Here is a 21111-nt window from a genome sequence, read left to right as displayed (position 1 = left end):
TCCCACCGTACATTTACAGTAGTTGATGATTTACAATTCTAATTTTGACCACTGGGAGTATAAAAATGGATGAAGAGACAAGCTCAGCTCATTCCCCCTTTATATCACCCTAATTTATAAAGAAAACACATATTATGCATGTCTGCTAAGCATATTTTACCATTGACAGTAGTTCATGGCCCAGTAAAGTCTACTGTATAATATCCCACTCACACACTTTAGTGCATGCCCTGGTACATGCAGATTAACCTATCAGCCGGACCAGAATGGGGCTAATGATCAGCTCTAAAACAACCTTTCTTTATCAGGGTTCTGTGGCACCCTAGGATTCCTGCTAAGATTGCTAGGGGTTCATAAAGCTTTGAGCAATTTGGAATTGATTTTCCACTTATACTGACCACCATTGTAAGAAGGATCATTTTACACTGACCATCAATGAAAGGACGCACATTTTTCACCAACTACTAATGTTAGGGAGCACCACATTTGTTACTGTTTGTAGTTCTTTTTCTGTTACTATTATTCATTTCATTTTAAGATTATTAATGAAAATAATGTTGATGTATAGAACAAAGGGTATATAAAATTGATCTTCTCTGGGTGTCAAATATGATAGGTAGGATACATTGTTTAATGTTTTTTTTGCTACTTTTTGACCATAGTAATGTGCAATAACCTGCAGGTATAATTATTGTTATCAGGGGTTCCACAAGACATGGACAATATTTGAAGGATTAACCCAGTGCAAAAAAGTTGAAAAATACCCAGAATATAAAGCGCACTAGCAACTTTCTGTATGAAATAGCAATAACAGTGATAGCAATAGGGATTCAGCTCAGTATCATCATTTTTTAGTAATTAGTTAAGGACCGGAAGGATTTGCCCCCTTAATGACCAGGCCATTTTTTGCGATACGGCACTGCGTCGCTTTAGCTGACAATTGCGGGGTCGTGCGATGCTGTACCCAAACAAAATTTGTCTTTTTTCCCCACAAATAGAGCTTTCTTTTAGTGGTATTTGATCACCCCTGCATTTTTTTTGTGCTATAAAAAAAAAGACCGACAATTTTGAAAAAGAAAACAATATTTTTTACTTTTTGCTATAATAAATATCCCCCCCAAAAATGTAAAAAAAACAAATTTCTTCATCAGTTTAGGCCATTATGTATTCTTCTCCATATTTTTGGTAAAAAATTTTTATAGCGTTTACAAAATAGGGGATAGATTAATGGCATTTTTATTATTATGTTTTTTTACTAGTAATGGCGGCGATTAACGATTTTTAGCAGGACTGCGACATTGCGGCGGACGGATCAGACACTTTTGACACTTTTTTTGGGACCAGTGACCTTTATACAGTGATCAGAGCTAAAAATAGCCACTAATTACTATATAAATGTCACTGGCAGAGAAGGGGTTAACACTAGGGGGTGATCAAGGGGTTAAGTGTTCCCTAGGGAGGTGTTTCTAACTGTGGGGGAAGTGTAGTCACTGGAGGAGGAGAGAGAGCGCAGATCCTGATCACTAGAAACAGCAGATCTGTCTCTCCTCCCAAGACAGAACAGGGATCTGTCCATTTACATGAACAGATCCCCGTTCTGTCTCTCTCAGGAGGGATCGCGGGTGGCCGGGGGACATCGTGGCCGCCGGCCATGCACATCAGCTCCGGCGTCGTGGGCCCGCCCCCCCCCTAGAGCTCTTAAAGCGGCCGACTTACAATGCCAACGATTCGTCCAGGAGAGCCAACCTGCCACAATACAACTTAAAGTGGTTAAAGAGGAGCTCTGCATTATGAATGGTCCCACAGTCTTCTGGGACCTGTCATGTGTCCCAGATAACTGCGAGAGGGAGGGGAGGAGGAGAACTTCAGCTTCCAATCACCTAGGTAGTCAGAGTGGAAGTGGGAGAGAGTACTTGTCAAAATCGGGTACACGCCCCCCTTCTTCCCCAAAAGCTCCATTTCATACCCAGGAGCGGGGGAGGGTGCCCTAAAGCGTAACGTCACCTTTTGGGTGTAGCTCCACTTTAAGCGGGAAATACATAGATGTACAGCATGTCATTTATTCCATTATTTTAGTTTCTTTTTTGTATATATAGAATCTTGGGTCTGACCAGCCCAGGAATTCTGAAACATTTCAGAATTGTCAGAATGTTGATTCAGGCCTGCCAGTATGTGGACAGAAACCTGAGGAAGCCTGAAGACAATATGTAAAATTACAAACTGACAGTTATAAGTGAACCCAAGACTCCAAAGCTGCAATATTGTAATGCATAACTGTAGTGGTGAGCAACTGCTCCTGATATGAACTGAAATGCTGAAGGAAAGTATCAATTCACCTTCCTCCAATTTCTAAATACATAAAGATTATTTCAGGAAAATAATTTTCACTTGGTAAATGAGGTGGAGCTGTGGTCACTTCAGTCATACAATCTTGAACAAGTAAGAGTTATTTTCTTTAATTTCCCTTACACACAATTAGATATTCAAAATGTACATAACATTACATTTTTCACTTACCTAGGTGGATAGTTTATATTGTGGTTTACAATAAACATCTATACCAATCCTGGACAAACTTATTTTAGATAATAGTCACCTTATAAGACTGTATAAAAGTTATATATATATATAGATATAGAGATATAAACCTTATCTTTATGATATTCAGTTTTGTTAAAGGACTGCGTATCATAAATATTTGCATTTTCTCTTTGGTAAATACTGTTTTCAATTTTATCGTCTTTTACATGGTGACAACGATGGACAATGCCTGCACAATGAGATCATAGTCTCCACTGAAAGCACATGTGGCAGGGTGAAACACAGGAAAGCAATTGAGAGACTGAGTGTTGTCACCCTATAACAGGAAGTACCAGAAAAAAGACCATGATGGCAGGATCACCAGATAATATTTTAATGAGAGCTAAACATTAAAAAAAATAAAATGACCTTTAAAAAAAACATGTTTCTTGTTTGATATTTTTATTGAAGTTTATCAGAAAGAACAATCAAAAGAAAAAATAAGTGAACAGTATCTGCCATACATTAGGACATAGGAAATAGGATCGCATGAATGGGTACAAATGATAAAACAGTAATAACAAACATGCGTGAATAATGTAATCTATTCCGAACGCTAAATATAAGGTAAGGAGTATTGTCCAACACCCCCAGACACCCCATGTGGGAACAAACTGTGTCGTGAGGGGAAGACAGCACAACCAACCTTTAGCTTCAATATTTTTTCTTATTAAAACAATTATATTTGAAGGTATAAGGTAAAGTATAGGCAAACAATGGTCCAAGTATGAACTAAACATGAATTAGAAACAATACAATAGCCAGTGTCAATGAGCTATAAGAGGGTTATGCACACAGGGAGATACAGAGCATTTATTCAGTCTAGGTGTATAAACCCAGAGATCTAGGAAGCTATCACGCATACTACTTTTCAAAACTACAATGGAACAGTATAATGAAATAAACAGATATGCAAGGCTTAGCAACATTGTGAGTCTGACCTGGCAGCAGGTTTGAAGATAGAGGTGATTAGTAGGATGTTAACTACCTAAAAAAGAGAGGTAGGACACACAAAAAAGAGAATAATATAAGGAGGGGGAGAGTGGTAGGGGAGTAGAGTGGGGGAGAGGGGAGGGGATGAGGAGAGGTGTGAAACCCCAGGTGTTTCTAGATTGCATCAGTTAGGCCGGACAGGAAATATTTTAGAGATGATGCTTCTTATGGGAGCAAAAATGATTTGCCAAAATTGGGTGGGAAAAAGTGTATCACCCAGAGGGACCATAGGGCTTTATATTTGGTGACTCTGTCAGAAATGACAGCCTCAATTTTTGCGTGGATCATTTCTTGTGGGACCTTGTTTTTGACCACAAGGACACAGAAACTGGGAGTCTTCCATGATTTGGCGGTGAATGCTCTAACTAGTACAGGGGCTAGGAGGTCAGCAAAATGTGGCTGAGAACCCGTCAGTGCCTGGGCCCTTATGGGTTTTTAGAGATTCTATAGCTAGCAAAACCTCCTCAGTTTTAATTGGTTTCTAGAGATATTTGCATTGTAGTGACCAAAGAGAAAGCAAAGTAGTAGTTGAGAGAAGGGATTCAGTACGAGTGTAATCAAAAGTATCATCGCTCGAGTAATGAGTGGCAAACATGTTTCAATTACTTATTTAAATTATTATGTTTAGATCTATTTTAATATTGTGTGTTTTCATATAATAGTATTTCAAAAGATGGTATGGTGACCATTACAAATGGAGTATCACAATGTAATTTACAATTACAGCCGGAAGTAGGGTAAAATCTCCTCAGTAAAGACAAATATAAAAAAGTTTGACACCAGCTATAACTATTCCCAGCTTTATCCAAAACAAAACTGAAATTATTTCCGTTTTTATATACCCAAATTAATGGGTACTAAAGATAAGCTGCGGATAGAGATGGACACAATTTGGTGTCACTCACTTGACACAAAAGGTATATTTACAAACTATTCCTTTAGAACCTTTGAAGATCTTCAAACTAGCTTTCAGTTACGAAAAACTTTGATGGCTACACTCTCATACCATACAAAAAACGGCCAATACTGATAGGCAGGGAGATGACAAAAAGGGGTAGATGCGTTTCACACGATAGTTCGTGCTTTATGAATACCACAAAGGAATGCAGTCTACACACACTATATATGACATAAGTGAATGGAAAACAGGTGTGCACAATCAATTTACTGCAAACATTACTCTAAGCTTCAAAAATGTGCAGTGAAACATACAATCGTCTCAATCACATAACGACATTTAAATAGACCACTGCACAGAGATGGTGCTCACGGTATGGTAATACTCTTAGGGCAAAACAAACCAAAAATAGGAATAAAAATTAAAATAAATATAAAAGTTTTTCATTTACTATGTGCCTGCAGCAGTGGCAGGGTGTGCACCTCATTCACAGTGCAGTCTGAGCAATATAGCCGGATGCTATCATCTGTGAGGAGCGGGATCTCTTTACTTCTAGCTTTCAGTTACCTCAATCATTGTGATTCTACTACCTCCATCTCAAGCATGCAGTTAAAGCACAATGGAAGGAGCCCAAGCTGCAGCTCACCAGCCCTACTTTTTGTTTTATGCAAAACTATGGGAACTCTAAAGGGCTTATTTCCAGGTGCTATACAATGCTGCTGCCTTCCTATCTAGCACATTATCCCTTTCATGTGGAGATTCTTTGGGAAAAAGATGTTGGTACTTTTGAGGAAGACAGATGGGAAGATAGTATGCAAGCAGTACAAACTTCTTCACTCAATGTAACACAAAAATTATTTCAGCTGTATAATATATATTATGTATATAGCTGTCCGTTATACTCCTTCGAAGTTACATAAAATGGGTATACTGACTGAACCACTATATAATAGATGTAAAATGAATAATGAAGACCTGATTCATTTGCTGTGGGTGTGTCCTAAAATGTACATATATTGGACGGAGTTTATTACCACTATAAATAATGTATTTCAAACCACTATTAGAGAAGACCCCAAACAATGCTTACTAGGTATCCTTAGTAGGGATGAGCCCCATGTTTGAGTCGAACGCAAGTTTGACTCGAACATCGGGTGTTTGCCTGTACGCAGAACAGCGAACAATATGTGGTGTTCGCTGCAAATTCGAAGGCCGCCGGAACACTGTTAAAGTCTATGGGACACTAACATGAAAAATCAAAAGTGCTAATTTGAAAGGCTTATATGCAAGTTATTGTCATAAAAAGTATTTGGGGACCTGGGTCCTGCCCCAGGGGACATGTATCAATGCAAATTTTTTTTTAAAAGACGGCCTTTTTTTGGGAGCGGTGATTTTTTTAATGCTTAAAGTGAAACAGTAAAAATGAAATATTCCTTTAAATGTCATGCCTGGGGGGGGTTATAGTATGCCTGCAAAGTGGCGCATTTTTCCTGTGTTTAGAACAGTACCACAGCAAAATTACATTTCTAGAGGAAAAATTGCCATTTAAAACTGATCGCGGCTGTAATGAATTATCGGGTCTCGGCAACATCGATAAAACTCATTGAAAAAAGAGCATGGGAACCCCCCCAGTCTATTACCAGGCCCTTTGGACCTGGTATGAATATTAACCACTTAAGTCCCGGACCATTTAGCTGGCAGAAGACCAGAGCAATTTTTTGCGATTCGGCACTGCGTCGCTTTAACTGACAATTGCACGGTCGTGCGACGTGGCTCCCAAACAAAATTGATGTCCTTTTTTCCCCACAAATAGAGATTTCTTTTGGTGGTACTTGATCACCTCTGTGGTTTTTATTTTTTGCGCTATAAACAAAAAAAGAGCTATATTTTTTACTTCTTGCTATAATAAATATCCCCAAAAAATATATAAAAAAAACATTTATTTTCCTCAGTTTAGGCCGATACGTATTCTTCTACATATTTTTCATTAAAAAAAAATCGCATTAAGCGTTTATTGATTGGTTTGCGCAAAAGTTATAGCGTCTACAAAATAGTGGATAGTTTTATGGCATTTTTATCAATATTTTTTTTTTTTACTAGTAATGGCGGCGATCAACGATTTTTATCGTGATTGTGACATTATGGTGGACAGATTGAACACTTTTGGCGCTATTTTGGGACCATTCACATTTATAGAGCGATCAGTGCGATTAAAATGCATTGATTACTGTGTAAATGTGACTGGCAGTGAAGGGGTTAACCAAGGGGGCGCTGCAGGGGTTAAGTGTGTCCTAGGGATGTGTTCTAACTGTGGGGGGGATGGGCTACATGTCACACGACACTGATCACCGCTCCCGATTACATCAGTGTCAGTGTCACTAGGCAGAACAGGGAAATGCTTGTTTACATCAGCATTTCCCCATTCTTCCTCTCCGTGAGACGAGCGTGGGTATCCCTGCTGACATCGAGTCCGCGGGACCCGCGATCACACTCACGGAGCTTGCGGCAGGGTCGCGCGCACCCGACCACATGGCAGCAAATTTAAAGGGACGTACCTGTACGCCCATTTGGCTGTACGTGCCATTATGCTGATGCATATATGTACATGCAGCGGTCGGCAAGTGGTTAAGGGGAACTCCAAACCAAAATTAAAAAAAAAATTGCATAGGGGTCCCCCTAAAATCCATACCAAGCCCTTCAGGTCTGATGTGGAAATTAAGGGGAACCCTGTGCCAAATTTTAAAAAAATGGCGTAGGGGTCCCCCCATAATCCATACCAGACCTGAAGGGTCTGGTATGGATTGTAAGGGGAACCCTGTGCCAAAAGTTTAAAAAAATGGCGTAGGGGTCCCTCCCAAAATCCATTCCAGACCCTTATCTGAGCACGCAACCTGGCAGGCCACAGGAAAAGAGGGGGGCAAGAGAGTGCCCCCCCTCCTGAACCGTACCAGGCCACATGCCCTCAACATGGGGAGGGTGCTTTGGGGTCTGACCCTAAAGCACCTTGTCCTCATGTTGATGAGTACAAGGGCCTCATCCCCACAACCCTTGCCCAGTGGTTGTGGGGGAATGTGGGCGAGGGGCTTAGACATCAAAGAAATTCTGGACAGCTGCACTCCAAAGATATTTGCCTTTATTCAATAAGGTGTCATCCAACATACAGGTCACAGCAAAGTAGAACAAAACTTACGCGTTTCGCACTACAAGGCGTGCTTAGTCATAGCTCATAAGCTATGACTAAGCATGCCTTGTAGTGCGAAACGCATAAGCTTTGTTCCACTTTGCTGTGACCTGTATTTTGGATGACACCTTATTGAATAAAGGCAAATATCTTTGGAGTGTGGCTGTCCAGAATTTCTTTGATGTCTAACTGCCATAGCATTGCCAGCACCTGGACTTCTAGACTGAAGGAGATGACTTTTACCTTCATCTGACCCACCTGGAGCAGTGCTATTCTCTCTCTACTGGGGCGAGAAGCTTATCGGAATCTGGAAGCTCCCTTTAACAAGGGGACCCCCAGATCCCGGCCTCCCCATGTGTGAATTGATAATGGGGTACTCCTACCATTTCACAAAAAAAGTGTCAAAATGGTAAAAAAGACAAGAGACAGCTTGGGACATTGTGGGACATATTTTTATTTTTTAAAATTTTTTTATTAAAGGACTTGTCCCAAGCTTGTGTTTTTTACCATTTTGACACTTTTTTTGTGAAATGGTAGGGGTACGATATACCCCATTACCAATTTACATGGGGGGGACGCCGGGTTCTGGAGGTCCCCTTGTTAAAGGGGGCTTCCAGATTCCGATAAGCCCACTGCCTGCATACCCCCACAACCACCGGGCAAGGGTTGTGAGGATGAGGCCCTCGTCCCCATCAACATGGGGACAAGGTGCTTTGGGGTCAGACGCCAAAGCACCCTCCCCATGTTGAGGGCATGTGGCCTGGTACGGTTAAGGGGGGTGCTCTCTTGTCCCCCCTCTTTTCCTGTGGCCTGCCAGGTTGAATGCTTGGATAAGGGTCTGGTATAGATTTTGGGGGGCCCTACGATATTTAAAAAAAAAAAAAATTTAAATGTCAGGTTTATGTGATTTCACCTTTCATGTGACCTATAAACTGTACAACTCCGTTGAAAAACAAACTGAAATCTTTTAGGGGGGAAGTAAAAATAAAAAAATAAAATAATATGGTTGCATAAGTGTGCACACCCTTAAACTAATACTTTTTTGAAGCACCTTTTGATATTATTACAGCACTCAGTCTTTTGGGTATGAGTCTATCGTAATGGCACATCTTGACTTAGTAATATATGCTTACTCTTCTTTGCAAAACACTCCAAATCTGTCAGATTGCGAGGGCATCTCCTGTGCATAGCCCTCTTCAAATCACCCCACAGATTTTTAATCGGATTCAGGTCTGGGCTCTGGCTGGGCCATTCCAAAACTTTAATCTTCTTCTGGTGAAGCCATTCCTTTGTTGATTTGGATGTATCCTTTGGGTTGTTGTCATGCTGAAAGATGAAGTCCCTCTTTATGTTCAGCTTTCTAGCAGAAGCCTGAAGGTTTTGTGCCAATATTGACTGGTATTTGGAACTGTTCATAATTCCCTCTATCTTGACTTGACTATCTTGACCCCTGTTCCAGCTGAAGAAAAACAACCCCAAAGCATGATGCTGTCACCACCATGCTTCACTGTGGGTATGGGGTTCTTTTGGTGATGTGCAGTGTTGTTTTTGTGCCAAACATATCTTTTGGAACTACGGCCAAAAAGTTCACCCTTGATTTCCTCAGATCAAAGCACATTTTCCCACATGCTTTTGGCAGATGTGTTTTTGCCGGGCTGGGATGTTTTTCTTGGTAAGAAAAGACTTCTGTCTTGCCACTCTACCACATAGCCCAAACATATGAAGAATACGTGAGATTGTTGTCACATGTACCACACAGCCAGTACTTGCCAGATATTCCTGCAGCTCCTTTAATGTTGCTGTAGGCTTCTTAGCAGCCTCCCTGACCAGTTTTCTTCTGGTCTTTTCATCAATTTTGGAGGGAAGTCCAGTTCTTGATAATGTCACTGGTGTGCCATATTTTTCCCACTAGATGATGACTGTCTTCACTGTGTTCCATGGTATATCTAATGCCTTGGAAATTCTTTTGTACCCTTCTCCTGACTGATACATTTTAACAATGAGATCCCTCTGATGCTTTGGAAGCTCTCTGCGGACCATGGCTTCTGCTGTAGGATGCGACTAAGAAATTGTCAGGAAAGACCTACTAGAACAGCTGGGGGTTATTTAGAGCCACTTTAAATGATGGCAGGTGTGTACTGACTCATATTTAACATGAGTTTGAATGTGATTGCTTAATTCTGAACACAGCTACATCTCCAGTTATAAGAGGGTGTGCACACAGATATGCAACCACATTATTTTAGTTTTTAGTTTTACATTCCTCCCCCACCCCCCTAAAAGATTTCAGTTTGTTTTTCAATTGAGTTGTACAGTTTATGGGTCACATTAAAGGTGGAAGTTCTGATTTATCTTTGTCTCATTTTTTTTTAAATCACAGAAACCTGACATTTTAACAGGGGTGTGTATACTTTTTATATACACTGTATATACTGTACATCAACAAGGGGGTGTGCAGATAAATTTGAAAGGGTTTAGTCTCCATTGACTAGATACACCGGGGCTGAACCCTCTCAATTTAGTGGTGGACAGGCTCGTTCTTTGAAAGGGAATGCACGCCATCTGATATTTATTTCTCTTTCAATTATATATTATTCTTTCCTTTGGGTGATATGCTTCTTTTGGTGTGTGCACAGTACTTGTGGATGCTTAATAATTTATTGCTCTTTTGATATTTTAACCATTGATTATGTGCATTACATTATGCCGTGGTCACTCTAGAAATTGTGCATTGTTGTCTTTATTTCTCTTACAATTTTTAATTAATAACACATTTCCTGATTTAGAGATAACCTGACCTGCAACAGTAAAAATTTGGGGATGGAATAGGGTCGATTTACTAAAATAAAACTGGAGTGTGCAAAATCTTGTGCAGCTCTGCATAGAAACCAATCAGCTTCCAGGTTTTTTGGACAAAGCTTAATTAAACAAACTAAAGTTAGAAGCTGATTAGTTACTATGTAGAGCTGCACCAGATTTAGCTTTCTCCAGTTTTAGTAAATCAACCCCAATGGCTTTTTTAAATGATTCTAAAATAGACTAGACAATTGTACTATAATAGCCATAGAATAGTCTAAGTGTGGAATACTTTTGCAGGTAAAAATAGCAAAAATAACTGTGTGTGTTAGAAGTGAGAGCAGGAAAATTATAGTTTAGCTCAGGGCTAAGCCTGAGGTATGGAATCTGGATCAGGATTTACTAAAGTTCAGTACTGGGTGATTCAGCCTGACAGCTCTCTGGAGCCTCCCCCTGGTCTAGAAGTTCAGAGAATCTTTTAGAATTAGTGGGTGGAGGTTAGGAGGAGCTGTCTTGAATATTTATGGAGCCTCAGCCAATCCTCAGGGGTAGACTGGCAGGGGGCTGAGACCACTCCATAAATAAACATAGGCCATGCCAGCAGGAGCAGTCTGGTGGAAGATGGGGATTCAGTGTTCTGGAGCCTCAGGGGTGCCCCCTAGTCTGAGGGGAGGTTCCCTGCCTTGGGCCGGGGCTCGGGTGCTTGAAGGATACTGCTAAAACACACAGGAGGAGGCTTTCCTGGAGGCACAGGAGCAAGAGAGGACAGAGTGAGTAGTCAACACTGTTGGGGACTAACAAGGGGGAGACTGCCACACATAGCCAGTCTCCCTGAAGACAGTGGTGCACTTAAGTCTTCATACAGTACTTCCATGAGAGATCTCCTGAGAGTCAGCGGGGTGGGCTGGTGAAGAGTCAGTCAGGTGGACTGGTGTGGAGAGTAAGCCTGGAGGGCTAATGAAAGAGGCAGCTGCAGCCAGGTGGGTTGGCAGTGCCTGAATAGGTGGTGCTGGGATCAATGACCACGGAGGAAGAGTTACAAGCTGTTTCACTATACTGAGCAATACAAATGGGGCTACGAGTTCCTGCCTGTAAAGGGCTATTGCTAATCTGACTGGGAGCCTGTCAGATAAATTGAAGTGATTCAGCTGGAGCAAGCAAGAGCTATGCAGGAGGAAAATAAAGGAGACTGTATATAGACTGTATATAGGAAAATGTCCCTGAAGTTTTGTTAAAACTTTGCTGAAGTCAAGTGGGTCTCCCATAACCTCCCATCCCTATCCAAGTTATTAACCCCCTAATAAACAACAAAAACAAAGTCACAGACTCTTCTCTGTTTTTGGGTGCTTGAGAAAGAGTGGGGGATCCAAGTTCATTAGCAGTCTCTATGGGGTGTGCTACGTAGCCTTAACATGAATACAGTTGAAATCCTTGAAACTAAATATTTTTTTTTTAATATTGGGCCGTTCCAAGTAGAACCATCTTGTAAGGCATTACTGGGACATGTACAAGACATGGTAATTATTTCTTGTAATAACATCAGCTCATATTGGTTATACTAATATAACATTGTTTTATTATATTATTAGCCCCTAGTAAAAGTGTCACAGCTTTGAAAATATAGATTGGTTACTGTTTTATTTTCTGTGACAAACGGATGAACTATTATCATCAAGCTAAAATTATAGGAAGTCATAACAATGTCAATATTACTAACTACACCCAGTTTAGTATAAAAGGAGCCTAGCAAGTGTCAGAGCATTGAACATTGCTTCTGAGAGTAGACAGTACCTTGGATTCTCTGTGTATCAACTCTAAGAGGAGATCCATCATGTCTCACCGCTCCATCCTGGCCTTATCTGGACACAAGCACTTTAGTTCTGGTTCTGTTTCTTTACCCAAACCTTCCAGCTCACACAGCTTCTTATCACACTCTTCTAAAAATGTTCACCGGACCCAGCATTGTTTCAGTAGCAAGAGTGATCATTCTGTTGGGTCAAAGGGACCTAAGATTTCAGTGGGAAGTTTCCATTTACGGAAAAGTGGACATGGATATGGATCTGGATTTGGTATTGTTGGACATGGTCATGGATTTAAAGGAATGTCTGGTTCCGGAGGGATCACAGCAGTTACTGTAAATCAGGGTCTTCTGGCTCCTCTCAATCTGGAAATTAACCCAAACATGCAAAGAGTTAGAACAGAAGAAAAGAACCAAATTAAGGGCCTGAATAATAAATTTGCTTCCTTTATTGACAAGGTGAGAATTGTCAAGTTCATTTAAAATGAAAGGAAAAGGTAAACGTGGCCGACAATATTTATAAGGTTAAAAAAAGGCACATCGAGGTGTATGTGTTATGTTCTGTTTGAATAAAGTCCTAAAGTTGTGTCCCTAAATGTACAATTTATTTAGCATGAACAACCAATGCCATTCGATGTTATCATGTGTGACTATCCCCACAATGATCTATAGGTTTCTGCAAATTGCTTAACATTATTTCCCAGTAGATACTTTACTTAAAATGTCATACACAGGATGTCCTTGAAAATATACTGCCCTTAATATAGTGAATATGAATTCAATAGGGCTGATTTACGAAAAGGTTAGAGAATTGTAATTCAAAAATTGTGTTACTATTCATCTCAATTTTTCAAACACGTGAAAAGCACTTGCACATGATTGTATATTTATAATTAACAGGAATTTGCTTTTCACGTTATTGATTAATTGAAGTAAATATCTACACACATTTTTTAGTAAAGATTTTTAACTCCTTTAGCAAATCACCCTCATTGACTTTAAATTAAAATATGAAAACATAAGTTCTTCAGCCTCCTAAATGAACCAATTTCCACATGAGTGATATGCAGTTCATTCTAGTGAACTGTTTTATTAATGGAAAAATAGATGTGCATACTCTGTACTAAATTATACTGTCCCAGTCAAAAAACATGGAAAATATTGTAATAAAATGCTTTTGCCAATCCAATCTGGCTTAGGTTCATGTGAAAGCATGTATATTATTGTATGTTACCCAATTTCTATACCCATAAGCAATTACTCTCAACACAGGTAAGATTTTTGGAACAGCAGAACAAGATGCTGGAGACCAAATGGTCTATTCTACAAGAGCAGAAGACAGCAAGATGTCAGATTGAACCTCTGTTTGAAGCTTTTATTGGCAACCTCAGGAGACAGCTGGAGAATCTAGAATGTGAGAGAGCTCATCTGGATGCAGAGAGGAACAGCATGGAGGGCACTGTAGAGGAACTAAGGAGAAGGTACCAATACTATTACACATTAATGCATAAATGTATGGAGTACCCTGCATCTAATGGTAAAGCTTTACCCTCTCCATGTTTTGGGACTAGGCTCAGACTGGCAATATGGAAATTCTAGTATTAGTCCTTAAATCCTAGCATCTAGTTCTTAAAGCAGAACTAAGCTCACAATTAAACTGCTTCTCAAAATAAAGCTTGTTAGAAACGTTCTTTATGTTATTAAATCCTTAATCAAAAATCCTTAAATCAAACGCATACAGTATATGCTACATTTAAGGCATGCCTCTGGTGGTAACTGTCACAGTTGCGTGTGTTTATGTCAGATCTCAACAGAACTTTCACTCAAATAGTGGGTGTTATAGCTGTGTATCACCATGGAAACTGCAGGTCTAAATAAAGGCAAAGATTGTCTTTACCTAAAGAATATAAGGGTATACAGTACATTTACTTTGATACTGTATTCAGTATCAAAGTATATATATAATTATTTATTTATTTATTTATTTTCTTGAACATTTATTGAAAATAAATAGTAGAAAAATTAGAAAAAATGCAATTTCCTATCATTTTTCTCAAGACAACATTTACAAAATTTGAGAGTCCCAGATATTTACCACAAAATATATTAATTCAAGTCTGCTGATTAAAATCATATCACAGCGCAACTTTCAGGTAATGTAGCAATATGGTAAAACTCAAAGTGAACATATACAATTTAGGATAGCTTTACTCATTTTTGATGCTACAATGCATGCAGGGGGAAATTGGTTTGAAGAAATAATTTGCACAATATTACAGTAAGATTAAATCTTGTTGACTTGGGCACAAATGATTACAATGGTGACTTTTTTATATTTGCCACCATATTAAAAAATAGGATGACATTGGTGGCTATTTACTAAAGGAAAATCCACTTTGCAGTGCAAGTGTACTTGAAAGTGGACTGAAAGTGCACTTGGAAGTAAAGTCGCTGTATATCCGAGGGGGACATGCAATGAAAATATTTTTTTTTACACTTTTTTTCTTCATGAGGGGGGTCTGGATCTATTAAGCAGAGACCAGATCCAAACCCTCATGCAGCTATGCAGCTGTGCAGCAGCAGATCATTTGAAATAGAGATCTATTGCTGTCTGCAACAGATCTGGCTGGGCCTACATACTAAGAGTAAGTGCAGTGATGTGACATGTGACAACATTACACTTCCAATGTAAATACTAAACAGAAGAATAGGGGTTGATTTACTAAATGCAAATAGACTGTGCACTTTGCAAAGTGCAGTTGACCCAGAGCTTAGTAAATGAGGTAAGGCTTCACTTTGCAAAGAGTGCCCAATCCTGTTCAAGAAAAAAAAAAAGCATTTTTGCTTGCACATGATTGGATGATGGAGGTTAGTAGAGCTTCTGCTCATTTACTAAGCTCCAGAGCAATTGCACTTGCAGAGTGCATAGTCTTTTTGCCATTAGTAAATCAACCCCATAATGTTTGCATTTGTTTCTGCAGTGCGCTCCTAAGGAATCAACTGTAGAAGCATCGGAAGCCCAGGAGATGATCATTTCAGTTCCAGGGCTTAGGACTGAATGCTTACTGCCATTGACAGCCTTCAGTTTCAGCCAAAACTCCTGCTGGGACGCACAGGAGCTACTGATTCCCAGAGACATTTCAAAACAGCACTGGGACAAATAGTTACTCTACTCACACCATTTTAATTTGGCACTGGGGACTCAAGTGGTTTAGAAACAGTTAATAATTTAGAGATTGTTTAGTATGTAAAGGACATATGAGAAAATAAAAATGTGTCTTTTTACAGATATGAAGATGAAGTCAGCAGAAGAACAAGTGCTGAGAATGAATTTGTTTCTCTGAAGAGGGTAAGCATTTTAAAATTAGTCACAGCTTTCTGTATTATCTGTTAACCGCTTCAGCCCCGGAAGATTTTCCCCCTTTTTGCGATTCGGCACTGCATCGTTTAAACTGACAATTGCGCGATCGTGTGGCGTTGAACCCAAAGAAAATTGACATCCTTTTTTTCCCACAAATAGAGCTTTCTTTTGGTGGTATTTGATAACCTCTGTGGTTTTTATTTTTTGCGCTATAAACAAAAAAAGAGCGACAATTTTGAAAAAAGGCATTATTTTTTACTTTTTGCTATAATAAATATCCCCCCAAAAATATATAAAAAATATTTTTTTCCTCAGTTTAGGCTGATATGTAACAAAATCGCAATAAATATATATTGATTGGTTTGCGCAAAAGTTATAGTGTCTACAAAATAGGGGATAGTTTTATGGCATTTTTATTAATTTTTTTTTACTAGTAATGGCGGCGATATGCGATTTTTATCAGGACTGTGACATTATGGTAGACACATCGGACAGTTTTGACACATTTTTGGGACCATTGGCATTAATACAGCGATCAATGCTAAAAAAATGCATTGTTTACTGTAAAAATGTCATTGGCAGTGAATGGGTTAACACTAGGGGGCAATCAAGGGGTTAAGTGTGTTACCTAGTGTGTGTTCTAACTGAAGGGGGAGGGGACTGTGCAGGGGAGATGACAGATTGCTGTTCATACTCTGTATGAACAGACGATCTGTGTGTTCTCCCCTCAGAGAACCGGAAACTGTGTGTTTACAGCAGCGATCACAGGAGCCCGGCGGTATTCGTGAATGCCGGGCACTCGCATCTGCTCGGTGGGCGGGGGCGTGCGTGCCCCCTAGTGGCCACAGGGCGAAGCGAAGTTACATAACGTTGTTTCACCCAGCCGTGCCATTCTGCCGCAGTGCAACTGAGGAGGCTGGTCGGCAAGTGGTTAAGGCAACACTAATAAAATGAATAACTCTGTTTTTCTAAATTGAGGATGTTGATGCTGCTTTCATGAACAAAGCTGAACTTCAGGCCAAGGCCGACTCCCTGAGCGATGAGATCGGCTTCCTTAGGACCCTGTATGATGCGGTAAATAACGCTCCTTTTGGGTCATAAGCACATTCTTAATTAATTTATACTGCTATACTGTAGTTGCTGTACATATTTTCTAAATTTTCAGGAAATCAATCAACTCCAAGCTCAGATTTCAGACACTTCAGTTCTTGTGTCCATGGACAACAGCCGAGATCTAGACATCAATGGTATCATCGCCGATGTCAGAACTCAATATGAAGAGATTGCTAACAGAAGCAGAGCAGAGGCTGAAGCCATGTACCAATCCAGGGTGAGTGTGTTATAATTGGAGCTACAAGGCAACAGGTGTCACCATGCATTGTAATTCAGAATAGATATAAGCAGCTATGAATAGCTGAATAGTTTGAATAAGTGATTGAGAGGAAAATGATATATGTTCACCACAGCCGATATTCTGCCATGGGTTATTTTAAAACAATATGTTAATTTAATGAGACTTATGCTGTCAGTACAGGTACCCAGTGTTAAAACACCATTAGTGTGCTGTCACCCGGCTAGCTTGAGGCCATCTGTATAATAGATCATAATTTTACATTTTGATTTCAGCCAACCCTTTTCCTTAAAAATTACATAATATGCTATGTATAGTTCCGCCCAAAGTTAACATGCATTTAAGAGCATCTCTTTCCTCTCAAAAAATGTATTATGCTGCGTGATACAGTTCCTTAAATGTGGTGCCTGCATTTGTTTTCATTTTGGTCATTTTCCTTTTTTTTTCACTTGGTAATATTGCAAAAAAACACAATTCTTTTCCCTCACTCTACTGTATCCATGGAGGGAGCCATGGTTTTTACTATGACTTCAAATATGTCTTCCTCTGCTTCTCTATTACATGTTAGTGGATGGGATTCGTAGTTTACAGAAGGAAGAAAACATTGTTTGTGCGCTCAGTTAAACTCCCTAGAAGTAACCAAGACACTGCATTTCTGGCAAGATCAGCACACATTTTTTTTACTTGCTGAAAATGTTTTTAGCATGAAAAGGGAAAATGAATGCAGCCACAACATCAAAGTACTGGTAATCTGTAAAAAAAAATATATATATATATATATATATATATTTATATATATATATATATATATATATATATATATATATATATATATATATAATTTTGAGAGGGGGGAGTTAGATATCATTTAAACATCTGTGTTATTTTTTTTTCCAGGTAATATCTTCTACTGATGATAATTCAATTTAAAATAGTAGTTTTATATCTTAATATATTAAAAATATGCAGTTTCCTATGAGACATGAGCCTTCAAATAAAATGGTGCATGGAATAACAAATAGAATTAAAACATTTGGTTTCCACAAATATTCAGAATTTAATTCTTTTTTTTTATATTATCTACAGTTTGAAGACCTGCGAATGGCAGCTGGAAGAAATGGAAACGATCTGCAGAACAGCCAAAATGAGATTGCGGATCTCAATCGAACAATTCAGAAACTTAAAAGTGAAATTGAATGTGCCAAATCCCAGGTATAAATCCAGTGTTTTTTTTATAATTTTATGGCCGACTTTACAATATTGTTAGCACCTTTGATTTAGGGTTTTTTAACAGTTTCATAGCGCTTGTTTAGATTAATGTTTAATGTTATATTTTTCCAGATTTAAACTGACCAGAAATGTCTTTTGCTTCCCATGTTCACATTTTTATATTGGATATATAAAAAAGTATAATTTATTTGTAATATGTAATTTATTGTTTTCTTGTTGATATAAATAGAATATTTTCAGCACTTGTTTCATTGAGATCCTTTTTGCTCATGTATATTTTGTCAAGCTTATTGAACTCAAATAAAACAAAGCAGGTGATACTCAATTTATCAGATTAAAACAAGAATGCATGTTATTTAATCATTTCTAGCGTGCTGCACTTGAAGCTGCCATAAGGGAAGCTGAGGAAAGTGGTGAAGCTGCTGTCAGGGATGCCAAGCAAAAATTGTCTGAATTGGAGGCTGCCCTACAGAAGGCCAAACAGGACATGGCTCGCCAACTAAGAGAATACCAGGAACTGATGAATGTTAAACTGTCTCTGGATATTGAGATTGCCACTTATAAGAAAATGCTGGAGGGAGAAGAGCACAGGTATATATTTCAGATGTCAGGCAAGGAACGTGCTAACTGGAAGATAAAACAAAGAGATTACTTCACCAGTCTCCTGTTGCTCTTTTAATATCCATTGCCAGGCTTGGGGTAGGGAGGTGGCCTGACTGTGTTATTTAGCTGCATCAGAGAAAAGTCAGGTCACCAGGATGACTGTGCTGTGTGGCAGAGCCAGAGTGTAAATTTTAGTATGGACATCAAGAGTATTATTAGACTGGGGGTCTGCAAAAGTTGTAGATTCCTACAGACATACGTATTTTTGCTAATCTTTTGCAATTGGGCAGCAATATTCAAATGGACAGGTACTGTATGTAAAGTTCAGAACCAAGGAGTCTGCATTTTCTTTATATGTAAGAAATACATTTTAGTTCTCTACCCAGAGAGCAAATATAACTTGCCACAAATTTGTGGCAGTGTTGATTTGTAAGTCTGTTAACTTGTTGCACATTTTTATTGGCAAGTTGTACACTTGCAGAGCACTCGAAGCACAAGTTCTAGTTGACACTTTTCCAATTTGTAGCAAATATGCTTGTCAAGTCTCTAGCAAAAGCAAAGTTGAAGTGGTGAGTCTACAGCAAGAGCTCTGCAAGTCTACAGCATGAAAATTCAGCCACAGTGACCCCTGTGGTGGGATGACTATTGCACAACATAACTGAACCAGAACTTGCAGCAGACTTGCAGAATGTTTGCAAAGAAAGTTAATCTGGAGTCATGCAATGCAGACTTGCTGCAATTGTGCAACAAACTTGTGAAGCCTGGCAAGTCTAGCAATAGCTTAGCAAGTCATTTTCAAACTTGCAGCACAATCGCGTGTTATCTGGGTTTCTGCCTGATAGTCTGTTCATTTGTTATTTACCAGTTAGTGTTCATAGTTCATAGGAGTAAGAAAAAAATCTTACAAAATGAAATTCATGCTAAAATTCTGTTAATTTTTCTCTTTTTCAGGATAGGTGCAGAGGGACATGTAAACATTTGTAAGTAAAACAATTTGTTCCATATATGATAAAAACCTATGTGTAAATACGCATACAGTATTAATGTGAATTATATGTCTCCCACATTTAGTGTGGGAATATTTTGAATATAGTTTATTTACTAGTGAATAATTTATCATTTCTATTAATTATTCTTACGCAAGATACTATACTCTACATTATTATGTGTTAATGTTTTTGGGATTAATAATACTGTTCCCAGATCATGATGTGCAGTTTCTAATTTCAGGCAAACACAATCCATCTGAAACTAACTACACCTATCGTTATATTTTAAAATATAGAGATAGGAGGACTAGGGAGGTTGGGTTAATGAATCTTTAATTAAAGTATACTTGCCCTTGAAGAAAATTTGAGTAGACTTGCTGGATTCATAAAAGCGCATTGTCTTCTGAATTACATAGCCTGAACATATATTGATATATTGCCTGGAATGGCAAAGCTTAACATATTGACATAACCTATCCATTTGTTTCAGCTGTCCTGCACTCCAGCACTGGAGGAAAACACCATTCTTCAGGAAAGTCCCATGAAGCTAGTGGCCACCACCACCAGCACCAACAACACCACCATCATCATAAAGGAGGGTTCAGCTCCAGAAGCCATGTCCCCATAAGCAAGCATTACTCCAGCCATGGACATTACTGATAAAGTGAAGACCTATATACAGAGATATGATGAAGCTGCTTCAATCGATGCATAAAAGCCTACATAGAAATGTAGAAATCTCCTTTTCATATTATGTCTATATATGAATTAGGGGTGCTGGCTTGCTTATTAGTGTAGTCTAAATATAATGTTTGCTGTATATATTTGTGACATTGTATGCTGTAAAATGCTTCAATAAACAGTAATTCATGTTCTGACATCTGCAGTAATTATAAAGACTGACACTAGCTGAAATTACATTTCCCACCATACATTTACAGTATTTGATGATTTACAATTAAAAATTTTGAGCACTGGGTGTATAAAAATGGATGAAAAGACAAGCTCAGCTCATGTCCTCTTTATATTACTCTTATTTATACAGAAAACACATATTATGCATGTCTGCTAAGCAGATTTTACCACTACCAGTAGTTCCTGTCCCAATAAAGTCTACTGTTTAATATCCCACTCACACACTTTAGTGCATGTCCTGGTACATGCAGATTAACCTACCAGCCGGACCAGAATTGGACTAACGATCAGCTCTAGAACAACCTTTCTCTACCAGGGTTCTGTGGTACCCTAGGATTCCTGCTAAGATTGCTAGGGGATCATAAAGCTTTGAGCAATTTGGAATTGATTTTCCACTTATACTGACCACCATTGTA

The 21111-nt window shown here is 38.9% G+C and overlaps 1 protein-coding gene across 1 annotated transcript; it reads left to right on the top strand.

The window, feature by feature from the left end:
* The first annotated feature begins 12279 nt into the window (after positions 1-12279).
* Positions 12280-20440, top strand: LOC141129810 (keratin, type II cytoskeletal cochleal-like). Its single transcript, XM_073617875.1, has 9 exons — positions 12280-12705; positions 13519-13727; positions 15535-15595; positions 16586-16681; positions 16773-16937; positions 18045-18170; positions 18559-18779; positions 19743-19771; positions 20271-20440. Exons 1-9 carry the CDS (start codon positions 12280-12282, stop codon positions 20438-20440), a joined length of 1503 nt encoding a protein of 500 aa, XP_073473976.1.
* Positions 20441-21111: the final 671 nt, after the last annotated feature.

This window comes from Aquarana catesbeiana, linkage group LG02 (genome assembly GCF_042186555.1).
Source record: "Aquarana catesbeiana isolate 2022-GZ linkage group LG02, ASM4218655v1, whole genome shotgun sequence".
Taxonomy (NCBI): Eukaryota; Metazoa; Chordata; class Amphibia; order Anura; family Ranidae; genus Aquarana; species Aquarana catesbeiana.
This window is presented reverse-complemented; position numbering and strand designations above follow the sequence as displayed.